The following is an 18,347-nucleotide window of genomic DNA, read 5'->3' on the forward strand; positions in this document are numbered from 1 at the left end:
CGGCTGCCCGGAGACACGCAGAGACCCCGCCACTGACAGCGGCCGCTCCCTGCGCTCCTCATCACGTTTGTCTGCGGTGGCAGTAGCAGCAGCAGCAAGGAGAAGGACCTGGGCATTAACTATCTCGACTTGGAGACTTTGTTTTATTTTTGGTTCTTGTCCTTTCCCGTGGAAACAGCAGTCTCTCTCGAGCTGATCTTCCTTTAAGAGAAAAAAAAAAAAGGCGAGAGAGAGAGAGAGAGGGGAGGGGGGGGAAAGAGCAGCTGGAGTTTCTCCTCAGCTCGTTTTGACTTTTGTGGACGTGGATCATCTGGACTGGGAAGGGAAGCCGCGCCGCGCTGCTCTCCCCTCTCCCACCCCTTCGCCCCTCCAGCAGCCTGGGCTGCCGGCTTTCCCCCGAGCAGGACGGGAACTTTTATTTGCAGCTCGCAGCCCGTGGCGAATGGTGGGCATCTCTGGTCCCTTGCAGTGTGAGTAGTGGGCGCGGGCCGGGCCGGGCGGGGGGTACCGGGCCCTTCTCTTCTCCCCCTTCCCGCTCAGGCTCCCCTGGCTCCAGGGGGCTCCTGTGGCTGTCACTAACCTCGGCGGGCCGGGGCTGCCTCTGTACCCGGCAGAGGTTAGCTCTGCTTGTAGCTCTTGCACTCGCTGTCCCCGTCTCGCAAATTCCGAATATTTCTCACGAGCCCAGAAACCAAGCAATCTAGTTTTGCAGAAAATAACCCTCCCAGCCCTCCAAGTATTCTTTCATGGCGCTGGGCTTCTGTCTCGGTTTAGGACTTGCCCTTTTTTTTTAGTCCCTGCTTACCCTCTCTCCAGAGCGCAGCGCTGGGCAATGTGAGCCAGAGTGCCTGAAATATTTCTGGGTTTTTTTTGTTTGTTTGTTTGTTTTGTTTATTTCATTACAATCATCGGTTTATGTAGCACTGGCAACATCACTCCAGGCTATTTCGCAAGAAATATTTCTGGCGGTGCACACCGTCTTTAGATGCTCTGAGATCTCGCAAGTATCTCGTATCCTAAAGAGACAGGGCAGCGTTAGGGACTGCATTTCCCAAACTGCAATACAGTTTAATTGTGCCATCTCGTCTAGCGGACCTGAATGGTTTGTCTCCATAAATTTCTATCAGACCATCGGTAAGGGAGACCGGAGGGATGAAAACCATACTCCCGGCCATGTAGACAAGCCTTTGACTTTCGGCTAGTCCTAAAGTTGCGAGACTGGGCTACAGTTGGGTTTAGAGTAGGGAAGGTCTTGCCACCCTGGCAGGAGCACCCGAGACTCCATTCCACGTTAATTAATAGGGAAATGTCTGTGTTGTTACAGTGCTCTGTTCTGGTAAACGTTAGAGAGAAACTGAAAGTAACTAATTGGACTCAGGTCTTGGATCGCTCTTGCTCCAAGCAAGAACTAAAATGTTTCTTCCCTTAGTGCAGTGAGTTGTTCAAAGGCGGGAGGGAGGGTGGGCGAAGGTAAGAGGCGCCGACCCGCTGGTCCTCGGCTGCAGCCAGGAGCCCCGAGCTCCTGGGGAAAACGGCGGGGGAAACCGCCGCCTCGAAGCCGCTCGGGTTTCTGCGGTGGAGCAGCCATCGATGTCTAGAACCTCAGCAGGCTCTGTCAATTACTCCCTGCTACCTCTGCCTTGCCCCAAATCACGGCTGGGAAAGGATCTGGTGCCTCCCGCAGCCGCCTCTTGGTCGTGTCGCCCTGGAGCTGGCAGCTCATGCCTGCCGATCGTTCGGATGCGGGCTGCGATCGCTAAGCCCGCAGAGACAAGCCCTTCCTGAGAGAGCGGTCCGTGGCACCGGCGGCGGGGCTGGAGCTCCTGCCCGCCCGTGCCCTGTGGCGCTTGCACCGGGTACGCTGCCGCCGCCGCACTCCTGCCTTGGCCGGAGGGGCAGGACGCACGCAGTGCAGCAGGCATGGCATGGCATAGCAGGGGCTGGGCAAGGATAGGTACAGACCTCCCCAAAGCAGCCTGCCGGAGCTGCCGCGCTGTGCCTGGGAACATAGCAAGTGCCAAACGTTTGGCCATAGGCACAGCCCTGACTAACTAAAAGGATGCCTTCTGAGTCCTGGTATGTACAGCTAAGAGCTTGCTCCAGCAAATATTCGTGTGCTTAATGTAACGCTGACCTCTTTAACTTTTAACATCGCTTCCTCTAATTAATCTGTTCAGGCCCAGACTTAAATGGCTGTCCACAGCTGCTGCAAATTGATTTATCCCCTGATGGTGGTCTGGGTTGCTGACCAAAGCAGGATTTTTTCTTTTTTTTTTCTTTTTTCTTTTTTTTTTCCTTCCCCTCCCCAGTTTTGGTCTACTAATCTGTTTTGACTATTTCTTGCTTACTGTAATGCTTGCATGCTTTTTGAGGGACTTAGAAAATATTTTCTTTTGACGTGTAGCTAGAAACATAATTATTGTATTTGTAAACACAATATGTTAGGGCTAAGGGTGAATATAATTTATTTAATTATACCCTTGTAGCCTTACACTTCCGTCTCCATTTCTGAATCTTGACAGATGCAATGGAAAGTTTAAATAAGCAACTTTGTTAACTGCAGTTTGAAGCAAGACATGAAAGACATTTTTAGATTTGAATTCTATTGTCCAGGATTTCTGTTCTGCTTTTCTGTTAACGGTTTAGTGAATCTGGCACGATGAGAGAACTGAAACTGGTTCCTAATGGTTGTTAAAGCTAATGCTTGACCTTTTCATGGGAAGTCTGAAAACCTCATTCAGTTTATTCTGGGCTGATTTCCTTAGGAAATCCAATACGATCAGGGAATTTCCTTCAGTTTGGCTGAATGCTAAAAAGTTAGTCTATCTTGTTTATACCTTCTGGATTTAGCACTAGGTGTTTTGGTGGCTCCGCATCGACAGAAAAAAAATACTAGGGAAAGTTCTGAATATGGCTTATTCATTACTGTGTAGTCTTTGAAAAGTCAAAAGTTGGAAAAGGCTTTGTTAGGTGTGAGATGCACTGCAAACATGCTGTGCAGGTTTTGAATTACAAGTTATACTTAATTTGATAATAACTTTTCTAAGGTCAATTTTATCATATATGAACCTTCATGTAACTACTACTCCTTTCACTTCATGAGTCGTTTTTCTTCACTGTCATGGGAAGCTCAACCATACATCAGGGCAAGAAACCCCAGATCCCACCAAAAACCCAACCCACCCTTAAATCCGTTTATGTCTCTGGAAAGCTGAAGCCAGGCAAGGGGGTACAGGAGATGATGGCACGGCTTCTTCCCCTAGCCCTGTGCTTGCAGGAGGGTGAATGGCTGTAGGAGACAAGAACCATTCTGTTTGTAATGGAATGCAGACAGCAGTGTTAGGTCACTGCTTCCTGGCAACTGCTGCACAAGTTGTTTTTCTTCAAAGGCTTTGAGCTTTTAAATAGTTTCCAAAATCTTTTTAAGTAAAACATTGCTTTCTACCAGTTTTGACCACCTTAACGTTAACTCGTTTCGTGTCTAAATAATGGACCAGTAAAACATCACACGGTGTCTCTCATCTGTATGCGCTTAACACTATGTATGCCTGCATGCACATGGAGTTTTGCATTGGAAGTATTGTTTATAGAATAAAGGGGAGAAAAATAGCTCCACCTGGAGTGCTGGTCAGTGGCTAGTCAGTTTGGAACATTCTGCCCTGTCAAATCTTGTTTCTCACTTCTCTGAAATGAACTTCAGACGACAGGCGTTGAATGTGGAGCTCACTTAACTGGGGTACTGTGCAGACTGCAAACTCCTCCTTGCCAGACTCTTGGGGTGAAGTAGGCATCTGCAGTATTTGCATTGGGGGTGATGGGAGAAAAGGCTTGCAATTGTAATTTTCATCTTTAAAATCCACTTGCCACACTCCATTACTGTTCAATCTTTAGCTAATTGAATAAAGATACTTGTATGTCGCTATTGCAGGAGCTTGAGATTTTTTTAGATGGGGAGGGAGATCTTGTTCTTTGTTCTGTAGAAACTTCAACTTGTCATGCAGAGATCAAGAAGCCTTATCAGCTGGAATAAAACGTGAATATGGTGCTGTGAAGGGGTTATTCCTCATGGCTTGGCTAATGAAACTTAAAAAGGAAATTATTTTTTATTTGAATACATTAAAAAAACTGATTCATGTAGTTAGTAGCAGCCTCTCTTTTCCATACAGCCTTTACTAGCAACCTATAACATTTATAAGAGTTTGAACTGATATTGAATTTAGTGTAAGTAGGGAGTGTAAATTCTTAAAACACTGGTGTCCAGATTATATTTTCTTCACTTTCTTTCACATGGAAGATCTAGAAGTTAGTTTTAAACCTGAACTTTTCATATAAAGGGTCTTGGTTTTCCACACGGAAGTTCTTTTTTACAGAATTGCTTTAAAATCGCAGTTATTCTGTTCTTATTTACTATAAACTTGATTAGTTTGATACATGGTAGCATAAATACAACAGGAAGTAGTATACTCTGTGGTTTTGTGGATAAAGAAAAATCATCAGATGTAAAATCAAAGTCAAAATATCCTGCCCTTTAAAAGGCTTTTTTTTCCTCCCAAAGTATTTTCATCTGAAAGACATTTGACTTCCATCTTTTTTTTTTTTTCCTGACATCAATATGAAAGTTTCCAAATAATGTTTAGAGAACAGTGGACATTTTATTAAAGTAAACATTAGTTCAGTATAATGGAGGTAATTGTGATAAGAGCAGAGCAGGTTATCTGTGTGTTGTTTAAACAGAAGGAGCTATTTTGCACCATTTCCAGTAGCCATCTGTAGAGGAGAAGGGTTTGCACCTGTCTGTCCACACTAATTATAGATTAGGTCCAAAGAAATGAAATTTGAGAAGGCTTTCTCTTAATGAAATCCATAGTGATTTTATTGTAAATGTGTTTTGTGTACAGAGGGTGATAGTTGGGCTGTGAGTAAAATAAATTGCTGTATGGCTGTCATGTACTTGTAAACCAATATACTGCTGCATTAACAAAGGTGCTGAATAAAAATGTGGCACTCCATTTAAGTCCTGGGCTTCAGCGATGGCTTTAGCTAGGTTTAGACAGAAAGGTTCACTGTAAGCACTGTCTTTTAGGGGTATATTTCAGCAAAAGCTTCTTAGTTCCCATCTCTTTTGTGTCAATGTACTCACATACAGATGGTCCTTGGGCTGAAATATGAGGTAGAAGTGGTTTCATGTTAAATACGTACACACACACATGCAGAGCGTGTCAGGAATACTCTCCTGGTTTAACACCATACTACTAAAATAAAGTGGAAAGAGTGAGAAATGCATTCTGCAGTAAAAGGTCACATGAATTTCTACCACATCTGTTTATAGTAATTATGAACATAATTAACATAAGAATTACAAGTGAAGTAATGACAAGATGAGCTATGAGATATTATGCCATGATGGTCATATGTTGGAATTCTCACATTATAGCACACTAGAATTCACATATTCAATGCAAGAAAGAAAATGTTAGATTTTTATCTATTTTAATGCTTCAAAACTTATCTGCCTGGGGCAGATGGACTTTACGCTTTACAGGAAGGTAACCCATTATTAAGAGAGAGTCAGTTGAAATTAAGATTTCTAGCCTGCAGCTTGGACTTGGAGACAGCTGTGCTTATGGAACGCCACTTCTGTTACACATTTGTACTCTGATTGTATTTATTTTATTAACACACATTGCTTTATTTTTAAAAGTGAGTGTTTTTGCAGCAAGCTGTTTACATTAGGAAGGATCCTGGATTAGTTTTGCTTTAGAGAATTGTGATTTGAGTAGTAAAACTGCCTGTCAGACTGGCCAACATAGATACGACACACATGGTGGCCCTGCAAGATGAGAATCTTGTTGATCCTAAATTAGTTCATGGCATGATACATACATATTTCAAGCAGGTAAGCCATAACAAATAGTCCTTTAAAAGAGCAATCTCTCATTTGTACATCATATTTTGAAAGACCATATGCAGAGAAAAAGCTCTGAGGTGCCTTGCAGGTTGGATTAAAGTCACTTTTCTGTAGAAATGCGTAGAACACACCATTAAGTTTAGGGCTAAGGTTTCAAACCAGTTGACTAACTTTTGTAATCTGACCCTGTCTGATTACCTCTAAATATGGTTGTCATACAACTGACAACTGGAGGAAGTTGAGGGAGAAGTGCTCCTTCTTCAGGGTAAAAATACTGGCTGAGGAATGCATAGTAAATTTGACATGTGAAAATGAGTTTGCCTTTAATGACGAAAATCAAAGTCCTGTTTTTGTGATGGGAAAATTAGCCAAACTGCTGTCTTTCTAAGGTTAAACAAATAGAGTGGTTTATGAAAAATAATAACAAAAAATACCTTGTGCTATGTCTCAGTGATACCAAGAGGTTTTCGCATTATTGGATTAGCTGAGGATTTGTGACAGACCCCTTTTTATCTGACATTCATTGCAGTGACACGATTTTCACACACGTACCCCTCCCCCATCTAGGTTCTGGTTTTCACTTTGTATTATGTGTCAAATTCCCTTTATTTTCTTCTGGAAAAAAACCCCTGCTATCTTGGATGAGTGATTTGGGAAGGAGTTCTGCACTGAACAATGCCTGTCTCACTCTAGTGTGTCATTGTCTTCATCCCAGCCTTCACGGTGCTTCTTTGCAGATGTGCAGTGGAAATGTGTTTCCTTAACAAATAAGTGTCGATTCCTAGGGAGAAACATAGTTAAAACTTGAAAACCTGAGCGCACAGAGTTCGCTTAGCAACCTGGTGCTGGAGCAGCCATTCTGCTGGCTGTTTGTGCTTGTGGTAGGCAGTCTGGACTGCTTTGCTGCTTCTCTCCCCACACCTCATAACCCAGTCCTCCTTGATAAATCCCGTCAAAATAAACTGTTCTCTCAAAACCTGAGTCGTTAAGCATAGGGAACGACTCTGTCTTATTGTTCATCCTCTGGCGAATGATGCCACCATTTGTGGCCGCAGTGTAGTGCTTAGGCTCTCCTGCCACTACCAAGGCTAAGCAAGTTGGGTTAGGTCGGGACTTGGCCAAATCAGGAGCGGATATAATCCGCTACCACCCTGGGCAGGGAAACTTCTGGAGCTGTTCTGCTTCTTGCAGGCTATAGGTCAGTGAATCAGGAGCCGGCTGGAAGCAGTCATGGGGACGTTGACTTGGTGGAAATGGAAGCGACCTCAGGTGAGGGAGCCCCGGGGATTAAGCACTGTCCTCCCCATGGTCTCTGGCAGGGTCCTTTAAAGGACAAGTGTCAGGGCAACTTCCAATGGCAGAGCCGGGTCGAGCTCCTGCCTGCGCTTGGGCGCAAGCACGGACGGGGCACTCGGGGAGCCGACGCCTTCTCACCCGGTGGGCGGCGCGGAGGTGGTGCCTCTCGGCAGGCCGGGCGCGGCCTCCCCGGGGACCCCCGTGCCATGCCGGCCCCGCTCCCTCGCACCCACTGTGCATCCTCCGGCCTTCGTCTGGGCCGCGCTGATACCGTAATCGCCCCGATGCACGCCGCCGTCCCGCTCCCCCCGCGCCAGCAGGGCCACGGATGCGCGATGTGCCGTCCTTGCGCCTCAGATAAGCTGCGAGGCGTCTAAGGCGCACAAAGCCCGGGCCGCGCCGGCGCCTCCCTCCCTTCCTCCGCCGGAAGGTAATCTCCACCCGCGGTTCGGGGAGAGGCGGGCGGGAGCGGGGACACCCTCGCCGCCCCCCCGCCCATCCCTCCGCCTGGCTCCCTCGGCGCTGCAGAAGTCGTTGTGTGGGGAGAAGTGAAGATGTAACCTTTTATTCCCCCCGCCCCTCTCCCCCCCTCGAGCGGGCGGGGGATATACAGGCAGAGATTAGCTGGCGGGGAGAAGGGATCTGCCTTTTGTTGTGCGTGGGGCGGCCGCGGCCTGCGCGCTGCCTCCTCCCCCGCCCCGGGCCGCCCTGAGCCGAGCGGCGAAGCAGGGGTCGCCCCCCGGGGTGGGAAGAAGAGGTTGCCGGAGAACAATAGGTTACGGAGAGACCCCACTTTAAGTACAGCCGGAGGAGGAGGAAGGCGGCTTGTCTGGGCGTCCCACGGGACGAGGGCGGGGAGAAAGGGACCGGCGCGGATGCAGAGCCCCCGGCCCGACGCTGGCGGGGGCCAAGGTGAAGCGCGGTGTTGTTGTGGCCGAGCACGCCATCCCTGCAGCCAGCCTGTCTCGGGAGGTGCTGGCAGCAGCGTGCACCCACCGGGCAGTGTCACTCGTCCGGGTGGCTTCCGTGGAGGCTCCTGCCTTCCAGGCACCCCGGGAAGGGTGACAGTGGGTGTTAGGGAAAGCGGCCTCTTTTCATGTATATCTATATATACATATATATATATATATGTCGTATATATATATGTGTATATATATTGGTGTTTGGTGGTTGTTTTGGACTTTCGATGGTGATTGTTCAGTTCTTGCCACATCAAGATGATTTGCACGTGAAGTGTGTGCACGCGTGCTGCTTTAGCAAACGGCTTTATCAGCGATCGTATCTTAAAGCAACATAAAGCAATTACCTTTAAAATATATTTAAAAGTTTGAAATATTTATATTGCCATTTCACTTTGTCAAGTGTTTGCACAGATAGATATTATGATCTGGTAACTAAAAGCCTAATTAAAACTTGTTTAAAGCCAGGGGGGCATGTATTCTTGTTGACAGCAGCGGATCGATAGGGTAAGACAATAGAGCCCCATTATTTTACTTCCATTGACTGAGCATATTGACATTTCAAGTTTGTGATTGCCTCAGTGAACATGATGAAACACCGAAATTCACGAACCAACTGTCTGGAGTGGCACATATATTACTGTATGTCATCTCTGCCTTCAGGTTACCTTATCACTGAAGCAGAATGGTAATGGATGGCAGCAGAGTACTTGAGAGGGGTTAGGGGCTCTATCAGTTAAGAAGCTGACACATAGCAGGTTTCAGTAGTATCTTTAATTATGCCTAGAATTATGTACAGGAGAAAGAAGATGGTCCTTGTTACCTACTACTGCACTTCAGAGTTTACAGGCTCAGAAGCAACCAGGGCAACAAGGTATTTATGTGTCATATTTCATATGCATGGCTAAATACCTTAAACTTTTGCAGGAGCCCAGGGACTCCTGGTTGTGCTGTTTGCATGCTTGCCATGTTCACCAATGGCAGCATCTCCACCTGGTCTTGATGTTCAAGCTCCTGAGCACCTGTTACACCAGGTCTAGCAGGTCTCCCATTCTGAAGATTGGAAAAGAAATAAAGAACAGCTTCAAAATAAATAAATACACTTTGAGTTTTTCCCTGCTCAGCACGCTCTATTGACAATGCTCAGGGAATTCAGTGCAGTGAGACTGTAGCAGAAGTATACATATGAAGCATTGTAAAAAGAAATGTCTGTGCAGTATGTGCATCTGTATGCATAGCTATATATATCAGTTTTCTGTGATTGCATATAAATGCGTATATAAAGACCCAGTGGCTGCAGAGCATACAACATATCTTACTATTTCAGAGGCTCTCGGATCTTCTTTAAAATCTAGCTGACTAGAATGAAACCCATCAGGGCTAGGCAGAGATGGAGATTGAAATTAATTTAAAGCAGACAAAGCGCTAATATGAAAGAGCCACTAGTGGTTTAACTCATTTTAAAAAGTAAGTATAATGAAAATATAAAATGTATTCTGAGTATGCCATCTACTCAGCAATTGTTGCCATCAAGTGGACTGCTGATGCCCTTTAAGATGGTAAAAAGAAAACTAGTCCTTTATACCATTTTCATGAAAATGTTAGGTTTCTGTTTGATCAGCAGGTGCTGTTGAGATGAAAGCCATGTGTAAATTTTCAGAAGGCCAAAAGTGTCAATTCAGAAAAGGAAAGTGATAAGAGAAAATGCAATCAGTTTTCCTGTTTTCAATTTGTGCAGGATTTGAAGAGCTGTTTTGTTAAACGGCTACATCTGCTCCAATATGAATATTGAACTACTTCCACTAAAAATAACACCCTATAATTTGGAAGCCATTGCAATCTTTTGTTAATGCAAGTGGATTATTTAAAAAAAAAATCTATTCTGAAAAATCTCCTGCCTAATGTGCATTTTTTGTTTATCGGCACTTTTATCTTCAGCAGATAAAATGGCATTAAGCAATTAGGACCATATCTGTTTGGACTGTAAAAATAGCACTGGATAACCAAATGTCACTGTCTTATTGGTAAAAGAATTTAACTTGTATATTTAAAATAATTTTCTTAATAAATTATAATTGTATCTTAAAATGACAACCGACTGCTTCCCCATTGCAACAGTATAGCTTTACTTCTGAGGACCCTGTGCAAAGTAAAGGATGTTCAGGGTAGGACAAAACATTCTTCAGCTTGTTTCATTCCTGCTATACCTGCAGATCTTAAGTTTAGGCTCATCAAGAATATTTTAGTTAATGCGGCTTTTGCAGTAACTTTTTCCATGGTAAATAAAATGATTAAATCAGGCTTGAGTGTATATATACAAAAATATTCTCTGCTGTGGAGCTGCTAATCTGAGTTTCATGAACCTGGAAAGCACAGCATTGGCAGAGCATAAATTTTCTGTTAGAGGCATCTCCAGAGGAAATCACATTATTGCTTTTTAATTAAAAAAATTATAAAGAAGAAAAGAGAAGGGTATGTGTTTGTTTGTTAATTTTATAAATAAGTATCTAAATGAAGAAGTGTTATTTCACTGTTACCTCTGTAGGGCCCTGTGTATACAACATACGTAAATGTGTGCAGAGTAAAATGAAAGCTTTTACTGCTTTATTTCAACACAAAATTACCTGGTTTCAATATGAGAATGGATTTTGGCTGTTGGATTCTGGTCTAGTAGTCAGGAACTAATTTTTTTTTGGCAGGTGTCTGCATGGGAAAAGGCCCTTGCTGATGCTTCTGTTTGGTTTTGCAGTTGGATTTGTCAGCTTTTGACCTTGGGGGGATTTTCCTCAAAGTGATCTACAGATCAGAAATAATTAAATTCAATAAACTGAAATTTAAATATAGAACGTATTTTGTGTGAGATCTGTGGTTGTGGTGGGTTGTCTAGAAGTCTGGGGCATGTCTACTTTATAGTTTGTATTCCCAAACATAACTGTGTGCACACATGTGCATAAATTTATTTTGAATGACAGAGGGATGATTATTTATACAGATTTTATCCAAAACTCTGTGCACTCCTGAAACATAACAAAAAGGCTCCCTCCCCAAAAGAGTGTTTACATCCCGTGACAGTCACTAGATTCAAATCTTCTCAACATGAAAGTTGTTTCCTTTCCTCCAAACCTTCTTTTCCCCAACAAAGCTAACCCTGTTAAACCTCACCTTCTGTGGGACATATACATAGTTATAGACATATGTACAAGAAGTAAATATTACCAAAAACATGGCTGATGGGGGCAAAATGTCTGCAGCCTTAAATAGCTGGTGATATCTGCCAACAACAGAAGCCGTGCTGAGGAGGCCCTACCTCGGGTGACCTGAGGATGCGAGAGCCTTGAGGAGCCTTGCGTTAGTGCTCTGCGCCTACATGGAGCTTTCTGCTCGCGAATATTACCGAGCAAATGCTCTGTTGTAGCATGTTAGCGGATATACTACCTACCTAAGGGCTTGTTGTTTTGATAATAGGATTTTTTTGGTACTTTTCACATGGGTTGGGGTGGAGTCCAACCGCAAAAGAAAGATTAGAGCTGGATGTAAGATATCCAGATTTTCTTATCTAATTCTTCTGAATGCATTCATGGGAGTGCTCTGTTTATCTTATTCTTTGCCAAAAAAGCTGTATGCAGTTGTGCTGTTCCTAGTGAATGGTTGACATATTTAACTGCAGTGGTTGTGAATGGAAATGTGAATATGGAAAGAAATCCTTTCATGCTCCTTCTCATTTCTCTAAGACATTTTGGGATGCCTGGAAAGACATCCTAGGATACTCAAAATGTTTCGGAATACACACAAGGAATTTTAAAGAAGTTCAGCAGCTTCATTTTGTTTATGTGTAGTTTCTGGACAAGTGTGATATGGTGATTTATTTAAGTGATATCTTTTTTTTAATCTCTATTATTTATTGAATTTAATAATTATAAAAGCACAGTTGTGTTGTACAGAACTGTATAGCAACAGTCTTCTTTATGTATGTATTTATGCATGTATTGCAACATGCTGACACAATCTCTGTTCATGGTCTCTTCAGTCATTTCAAGAAGGCATTTGATTCATGGCCAGTTTCCTGTCCATCAAGCCAGGTAGACTGTTGTGCTTGTAATAAAGTAAATATCCAAAGTTCACAGAGGATAGTAGGTTCTTTCGGAAATGGGGTTGCAGTCTTGAAAGATAGAAGACTCCACCTAGTGGAGTGGAATTAATTTGCACACAGTGGAAGGCAGCAGCATCTAGTAAAATAGGTACTATTTATGAAAAGCCATGTTGATGCAGCGAGTAAAACCCAGGAATTTTGTCGACCATCTGGGGAGATGGTTGCATGAGCATTAAAACATTGTACAAGACTGTTGTTACTTTTGTAGCTCTTGGAGACCATGTTGAATGCTAATATGCAGTTTGCATAAGTAGTAGTCATTGCCACTTGCCATTTTTTTTTGTGGTTCCATTTATTTGGTGACCTACTGTCTTTGACCTTTTGTCATGTTTTGATTTCTGATGATGGCCACACAGATGCCCTTTTCGGTTGTACCCCAGGTCTCATTTTAAATAGCTTGGTCAAGAAAACCCAAACCAACTCCCAACACTTCTTCACTTTTTTCCACAATTATTTATTTTTCAGGGTTCATTTTTGGTTTTTCATTTTATTTACTTTAGTAATGGCTGATTCTTCATGCTGTTGTGACAGTTGGGTGGCACATTGAGTAAATCTGTGTGTGCCTTCTATTTGCCCCAAGTCTCTGTTATGGAGCATCAGATTATAGGGCTCTGCACCTGTGCTTTGCTTTTCCATTGATTTGGTCATGTTGTGTTACAAGGATGTAATACAATGAATTTTAGAGCTGGGATGCAAGTGAACACCCAGCCTGAGCAGCAAAGATACTTTCCTGAAATCCTCTTGGAAAATTCATTGCAACACTGAATATCACATTAGTCAGACAAGTTCAAGAAGAGAACTGCCCCAGCCAGCCTCAGGCTTTGTGAGAGAGGATGAGGCTATTGCCAGATAAAGAGATGATTAGGATGCTGCAGAGGAGACAGAATGATAACTGCTGCAAAGGATATTTGGGAAGAGTGCTCCAAAGGAATGCTTTCAGGGACATCCAGGTGGGTTTGTTGCCAGAGCCATTAAAGCATAGTGGTGCCAGGCAAAGCTGCCAACAAATTTAGGGATAATGGCACCTGTGGGTGTGCTATCAATGGATGGTAGTGCTAGGATGATTTTTTATTTTATTTTAATGGTGGCATTGCTGAAAGTATTTAAGGGTAATGTTATAGAAAAGGTTTTAGTGAGTGAAGTCACTGAGTTCTAGGAACCATTAAGCAAAAGCTGTTTCATGAGTGTACTATTTATTATTTTTAAAGCTTGTTGGCAAACCACTTAATGCTGGAAAAGCATGCTGCAACCTGTATTAAAGCATGCTGCAGATGTGCAAGGAAACAGTCATACTGAACGGAATAGCCTGAATGATACACACATTTCATGTGTGCCGTGATAAATTAATGCAACTCTATGGGTCAGCAGAGCTTGTAAACATTGAATTAAAGCACTGGAGCTCATCTTCCATGGTATTCACGTGCACCATTCTCATTGAAGATGGTGTTTCTTTTGCCTAAACACCAGTATGAGGATCTGGATCTTCAGGCTTTCTGTGCTCCTATTTCATGTCTGTGATCTTAATAATATTTTGCTGGGACAATTCTGACTCTTGAATCCAGAAATGGCCCTAATAAAGTGGGCTAGTGGTCTTAATGTAAAGTAAGTAATTCTCTTTGAATTGTAAATGACAGACTTATCTGACAAGACTTCCATATATAGGAGAGAAAATCTGTTCCTTCTGTAATGGTACTCTCAGAGGTTACCATTGAGTCTGTGGGGCCAGGTTTCTCAACTTCTGTATCCCAAGAGCTATGTTTAAGCCAGCTGCTTGCTCCAGTTTTTCTAGAGAAATGTACAGCTACAGTAAAGAACAGCTACAGTAGTTTTAAAGAGTGAATCAGTGTATAATTTCCTTTCCACATTCTGAGATATATTGGTCCCATCGTCTTCTCATGGGGAGGTTTTGATGTTATTTTTTTTTTTTTTTAAGCCAGGCCTAAATTTTGCCTTGTCTTACAGAGCTATTATTGGCCACTATTGTTTTTATTATCCTGTGGCTTCTCTGGGAAGAGAAGGATGGGCAGGCCCTTGCCAGAGCAAGTCATCAGTGGCTGTCTGCTCCCCAGGAGGTCACAGGAAGCAGGTGGCTGTGTTAATTGTCCTTGCTCCCAACTCTTGTCCTTCCTGCAGGCAATTTAGAACTGGTTGGGAAGTGTCAGGTCTACTGTGTCCCCCCAGGTTCACTACTTCATGCATTCATAATAATTCGAGGTATGTACCAGGCGAGGGAAACTGTGTAGGAATCTATCCTGCCCTTCCTAAGTGGTGTGATTCCTAACTCTACCTGTTTGGAAGGGCTGAATGCCTTTGCTGCAAAGTGTGTTTGGGATTGCAGCTGGAATCCACCAGAATAACAAAAAATATACTAAATAAACAAATAAAATAACACAGCCTCTTCCTCCCTTCAAGCTATCAATAAAAGTACTAGGCAAGAAAACTACAAAAACTTATGAGGTGCATGAAATATTTCTGGAAACTATGATTCACTTTTATTTGGTAAGTGCAGGACAGGAAATGCAAATGCATCTTCTGCTTAGGCTAGTTGGGTTTTAGTTGTAGCCTCAGACCCCTAAAGGCATTGAGTGCTGTGCTTTGGAAAATCAGCCACAGTCTGTCTTGCTCCTTTAAGCTGCTTGTTAATGGTTTGGTTTTTAGCAGTGAAGGTGCACAGCATTGCTGAGTATCTTGCTGCAGGTGTCACACCCAATGCTGTAAGACAGGCTTTGAACTACCAGTAATGTTTCTTTTAAGTGTCTTTTGGAACTTTTTGTTAAGTATCCACTCACGCATGAGTTAAGTGATAAATATCATGCTCGGTATTTATCTGCCCTATGCGTTTTGAGTGAAGACTCTTGAGCTTCTCCTCAGGTGTACTCTTGGTTTTACTGAGACTACTTGCCTAAATAAAGTGGGCTGCAGGAGTATGTGGCTGGTGAATCATGCTGGCTTCTGAATCACTCTTACAAAATATCTGCCTGAAATGCTAACAAATAATGAGCACATTGTGCATGGACTTGTACGTTATTTAAAGAATAGCATTTTTAAGCGCATATTTTGTAAAATGTTCATTTAAAAACCACTTTGCAATTTATTTCCATCGAACCCGTTGTACCAGGAAAATGCCTCCTTCAGAAAGGAAAAGGTGTCAGTATTGTGGAAGAATATCTGATTTTTATCCAGCTATTTAAGCTCCCTCTTTTCATTGTAAGGAGATCAGCTGACAACAGCAGCAACCAAATCATGTTTGCAGCTGGGCAATTACAGTAGACCCTAAGATCTGCAACTGTCAACCATGAACGCAGATGCCTTCAAAGTTCTGTTTTTCTTCCATGTGGAAGTCGTTGGCATGGAACAGATGCCTTCATTTTGGAGAAACCAACCTCTGGATATAATTGGTTCTTTCTTCTCTTGTCCTCTAGGGACAGTCTCTTGCAGATGAGATTAGATGAGAGGGGAAAAAAAAAAGACACAGGCACACACTCTCACACATGACATGAAGCAGGAGTTTTCAGGATCCTTCTTTCTTTTGTCACGTGGAACTATTTTACAGCTGGAAGATTTCACTCCATTTTTAGCACTCTACACACATGATGATGATGCTATATGAAAAATAGGGAAATTAAAATATATATCTGGCCAATGTTTATTATTAATCTAGGCATGCTTGTTTAGAAGTAAGACAAGCATATCCAGCCCTTATATCTTTAGTGTTAAATATTGACTTCTGCACTATCACTTGATGCCACAGCCTCAGAAATGTAAACTTAAATGGCAGAAGAGACAAGATGGTTTAAAGATCTGCTGTTACAGTGGTAGAATCAAATATTTTCAATATAGAATCAATCTATTTTCAAAATATATTTTCAAAATAGAATCAAGTATTTTCATCAAATGGTCTGGTAGTTGTTAGCAAAGGAGAGAAGAAGCAAGTACGTAATTTAAAATATCTCCTAGCATACAGGCATTCAATTAAGGAAGCACATTTATAGGAACTTCAGCAGAATTAACTGTGATGAGCCATTGCTGGGAGCCCTGCAGGAGGGTACTGAAGACACTGTCTTCTTACTGCAGACACCTGCAATGGGATGATGGTAATGTGACTGAAAGGCTCTAAGAGAAAGGGAGAATCTGCCTACCTGTGCCCATCAAAGGATTTTGTAAACCCCTCTCACCTTTGGAATAACAGCTACCGAATCACTGTGGTTTATGTTATTTAGTACTGTTAAAAATAAATGAACACCAACTTTGGGTTATCTTAATAAGCCCAGTTGTGAACTGTGACAGTCAGGCAGTGCTATACAAATTGCTGTGGTGTTCTTAGGTAGATTGGGTACCTCCAGGAGAAGGGTGAAGGAAGGATCAGGGACTGTAAACTACCACTGCTGGTACCCACGAGCCTGAAGGTCTGTCATCTTTGAATGTTTTTTCCTAACTTAAGTTTTATTTCCTAGCATCAGTTTTATATTGTAGTGTAATGTAACAGTACAGTTCAGTCATCAGGTGTAAAATTTATCTAGGCAAATGTAACTTACATGGATTGGCTGATGAACTGTAGGGGTGTAGTTGCCTGGAGATGCTGAACCTTTGTAACAGTGTAGGTGGGTCCTACTGGTAGCATATCAAGGACCTGAATCCTGAACTTGATTGTCAGATTTTAATGGCAACTTCCATATTTTATGTGAGAAGTTTACTAGTACTGTAGTGCTTCCATCTCTTAAAAGTTGAGCAGAAATGTCAGCAGCAATGAAAACCGGCAAGAGTTACCTCAGTCCTACCTTGGTCTGAGTAGTTGGTGGAAGGCAATGTGCATTTTAGACATTTTAGTATAACTACTGGGTGGCTGCAGTGCACTGCTGTCCTTTGTTTCCCACTGACACCCAGGAGATGGGTGGGTGCAGGAAATTCACTGGGACTTCCATCAATTAGAAGGAAGCCCAGAACAAACTTAGGTTTCAGCTTTTATTTTCCAGTTTACAGAACTTCAGTGTAACAGTGTGCTGCTCATAGTATTGTATTTCTGAAGAACCATATATTAAAGGAAAAATTTAACCATAGAAGTGCTTAGATGATGAAGGGATTTCTGGCAGTAGCTAGGAAGTGCAGTAATGGTTGATTTCATTTAAGGCTGATCCTGATATTTGTAGTCTTTACATCCTATTAATTCCTTGAAAGATAAGCTGATACAAGAATGATTTGCCAGGGCCAATGGTTCTTCTAAAAATCTTGGCTCAGGTTATATCCCCCTTCTCTCCACATGCAAGATAAAAGCCCTGTGAATATGAGGTTAACTGAATTCAAATAGAAGACTCTCTCGAGTTATTGCATTCCTTAGAAAATAAATACATTTCTCATATGGTTGAGATTGATCAAAAAAGTATTCTGTATGCCAGTGATTACATTCCCATCTGTGATTAAGGTTTTCTGTCTGCATCTGGTTTTCACATTATATTTCTGTAACAAGAATCCTTTATATGGCAGAGTTCACTCTCTGTATTTTCTATTAGCTGCAGCTTGAACTACTGCACGGATCGCAGATTTACACATGTGGTTTTCATTACTTCATACCATTGAGAAAAAGTAATATTTGTTTGGGAAAGTATGTTTTTCAAAATTTCCATGGTAATACAACATGTTGATCCCTTTTTATAACACTCTTGTAAGATGACAAATTGTTTGAGGCATTCTACTCTCAGTGAAGTTCAGACTTTAGACAGTTTTGCATGTACATTTGAACAACAGCAGCAGTTTACAATTCAGGAAGCAACAATAAATTTTAAAAAGGAGGTTAGTGTAGAATGGGTATAGCAGAATGCATCTATCACTTTGGAAAATGTGGCATATAGAGAAAATTAATGTGGGGCTGAAACAAAGAAGAGTAGTAAGTTAAAGTGATGTCTTCATTGTATAGTGAATGACAGATGGGTGCTGTGTTTTTTTTGGTGGTGGTGTAAGAACTTTCTTTTTTTTTACAGTAAGAGGTTTAAAAATCTTTTCCCAGCCATGAAAAAGGAGTATGCTATTCAGCAGATTC

General features: G+C 42.4%; 1 protein-coding gene across 1 annotated transcript in view; it reads left to right on the plus strand.

Annotated features, from left to right (window-relative positions):
- The first annotated feature begins 385 nt into the window (after positions 1 to 385).
- The window catches only part of RUNX1T1 (RUNX1 partner transcriptional co-repressor 1), a 120,895-nt gene continuing 102,933 nt past the window's right edge, over positions 386 to 18,347 (plus strand). Inside the window, exon 1 of the mRNA XM_031050551.2 lies at positions 386 to 470. Within this exon, the coding sequence (XP_030906411.1) occupies positions 443 to 470 (28 nt within the window). The 5' untranslated portion in view covers positions 386 to 442. The remainder of the gene's footprint in view (positions 471 to 18,347) is intronic.

This window comes from Melopsittacus undulatus, chromosome 1, assembly GCF_012275295.1.
Source record: "Melopsittacus undulatus isolate bMelUnd1 chromosome 1, bMelUnd1.mat.Z, whole genome shotgun sequence".
NCBI lineage: Eukaryota > Metazoa > Chordata > Aves > Psittaciformes > Psittaculidae > Melopsittacus > Melopsittacus undulatus.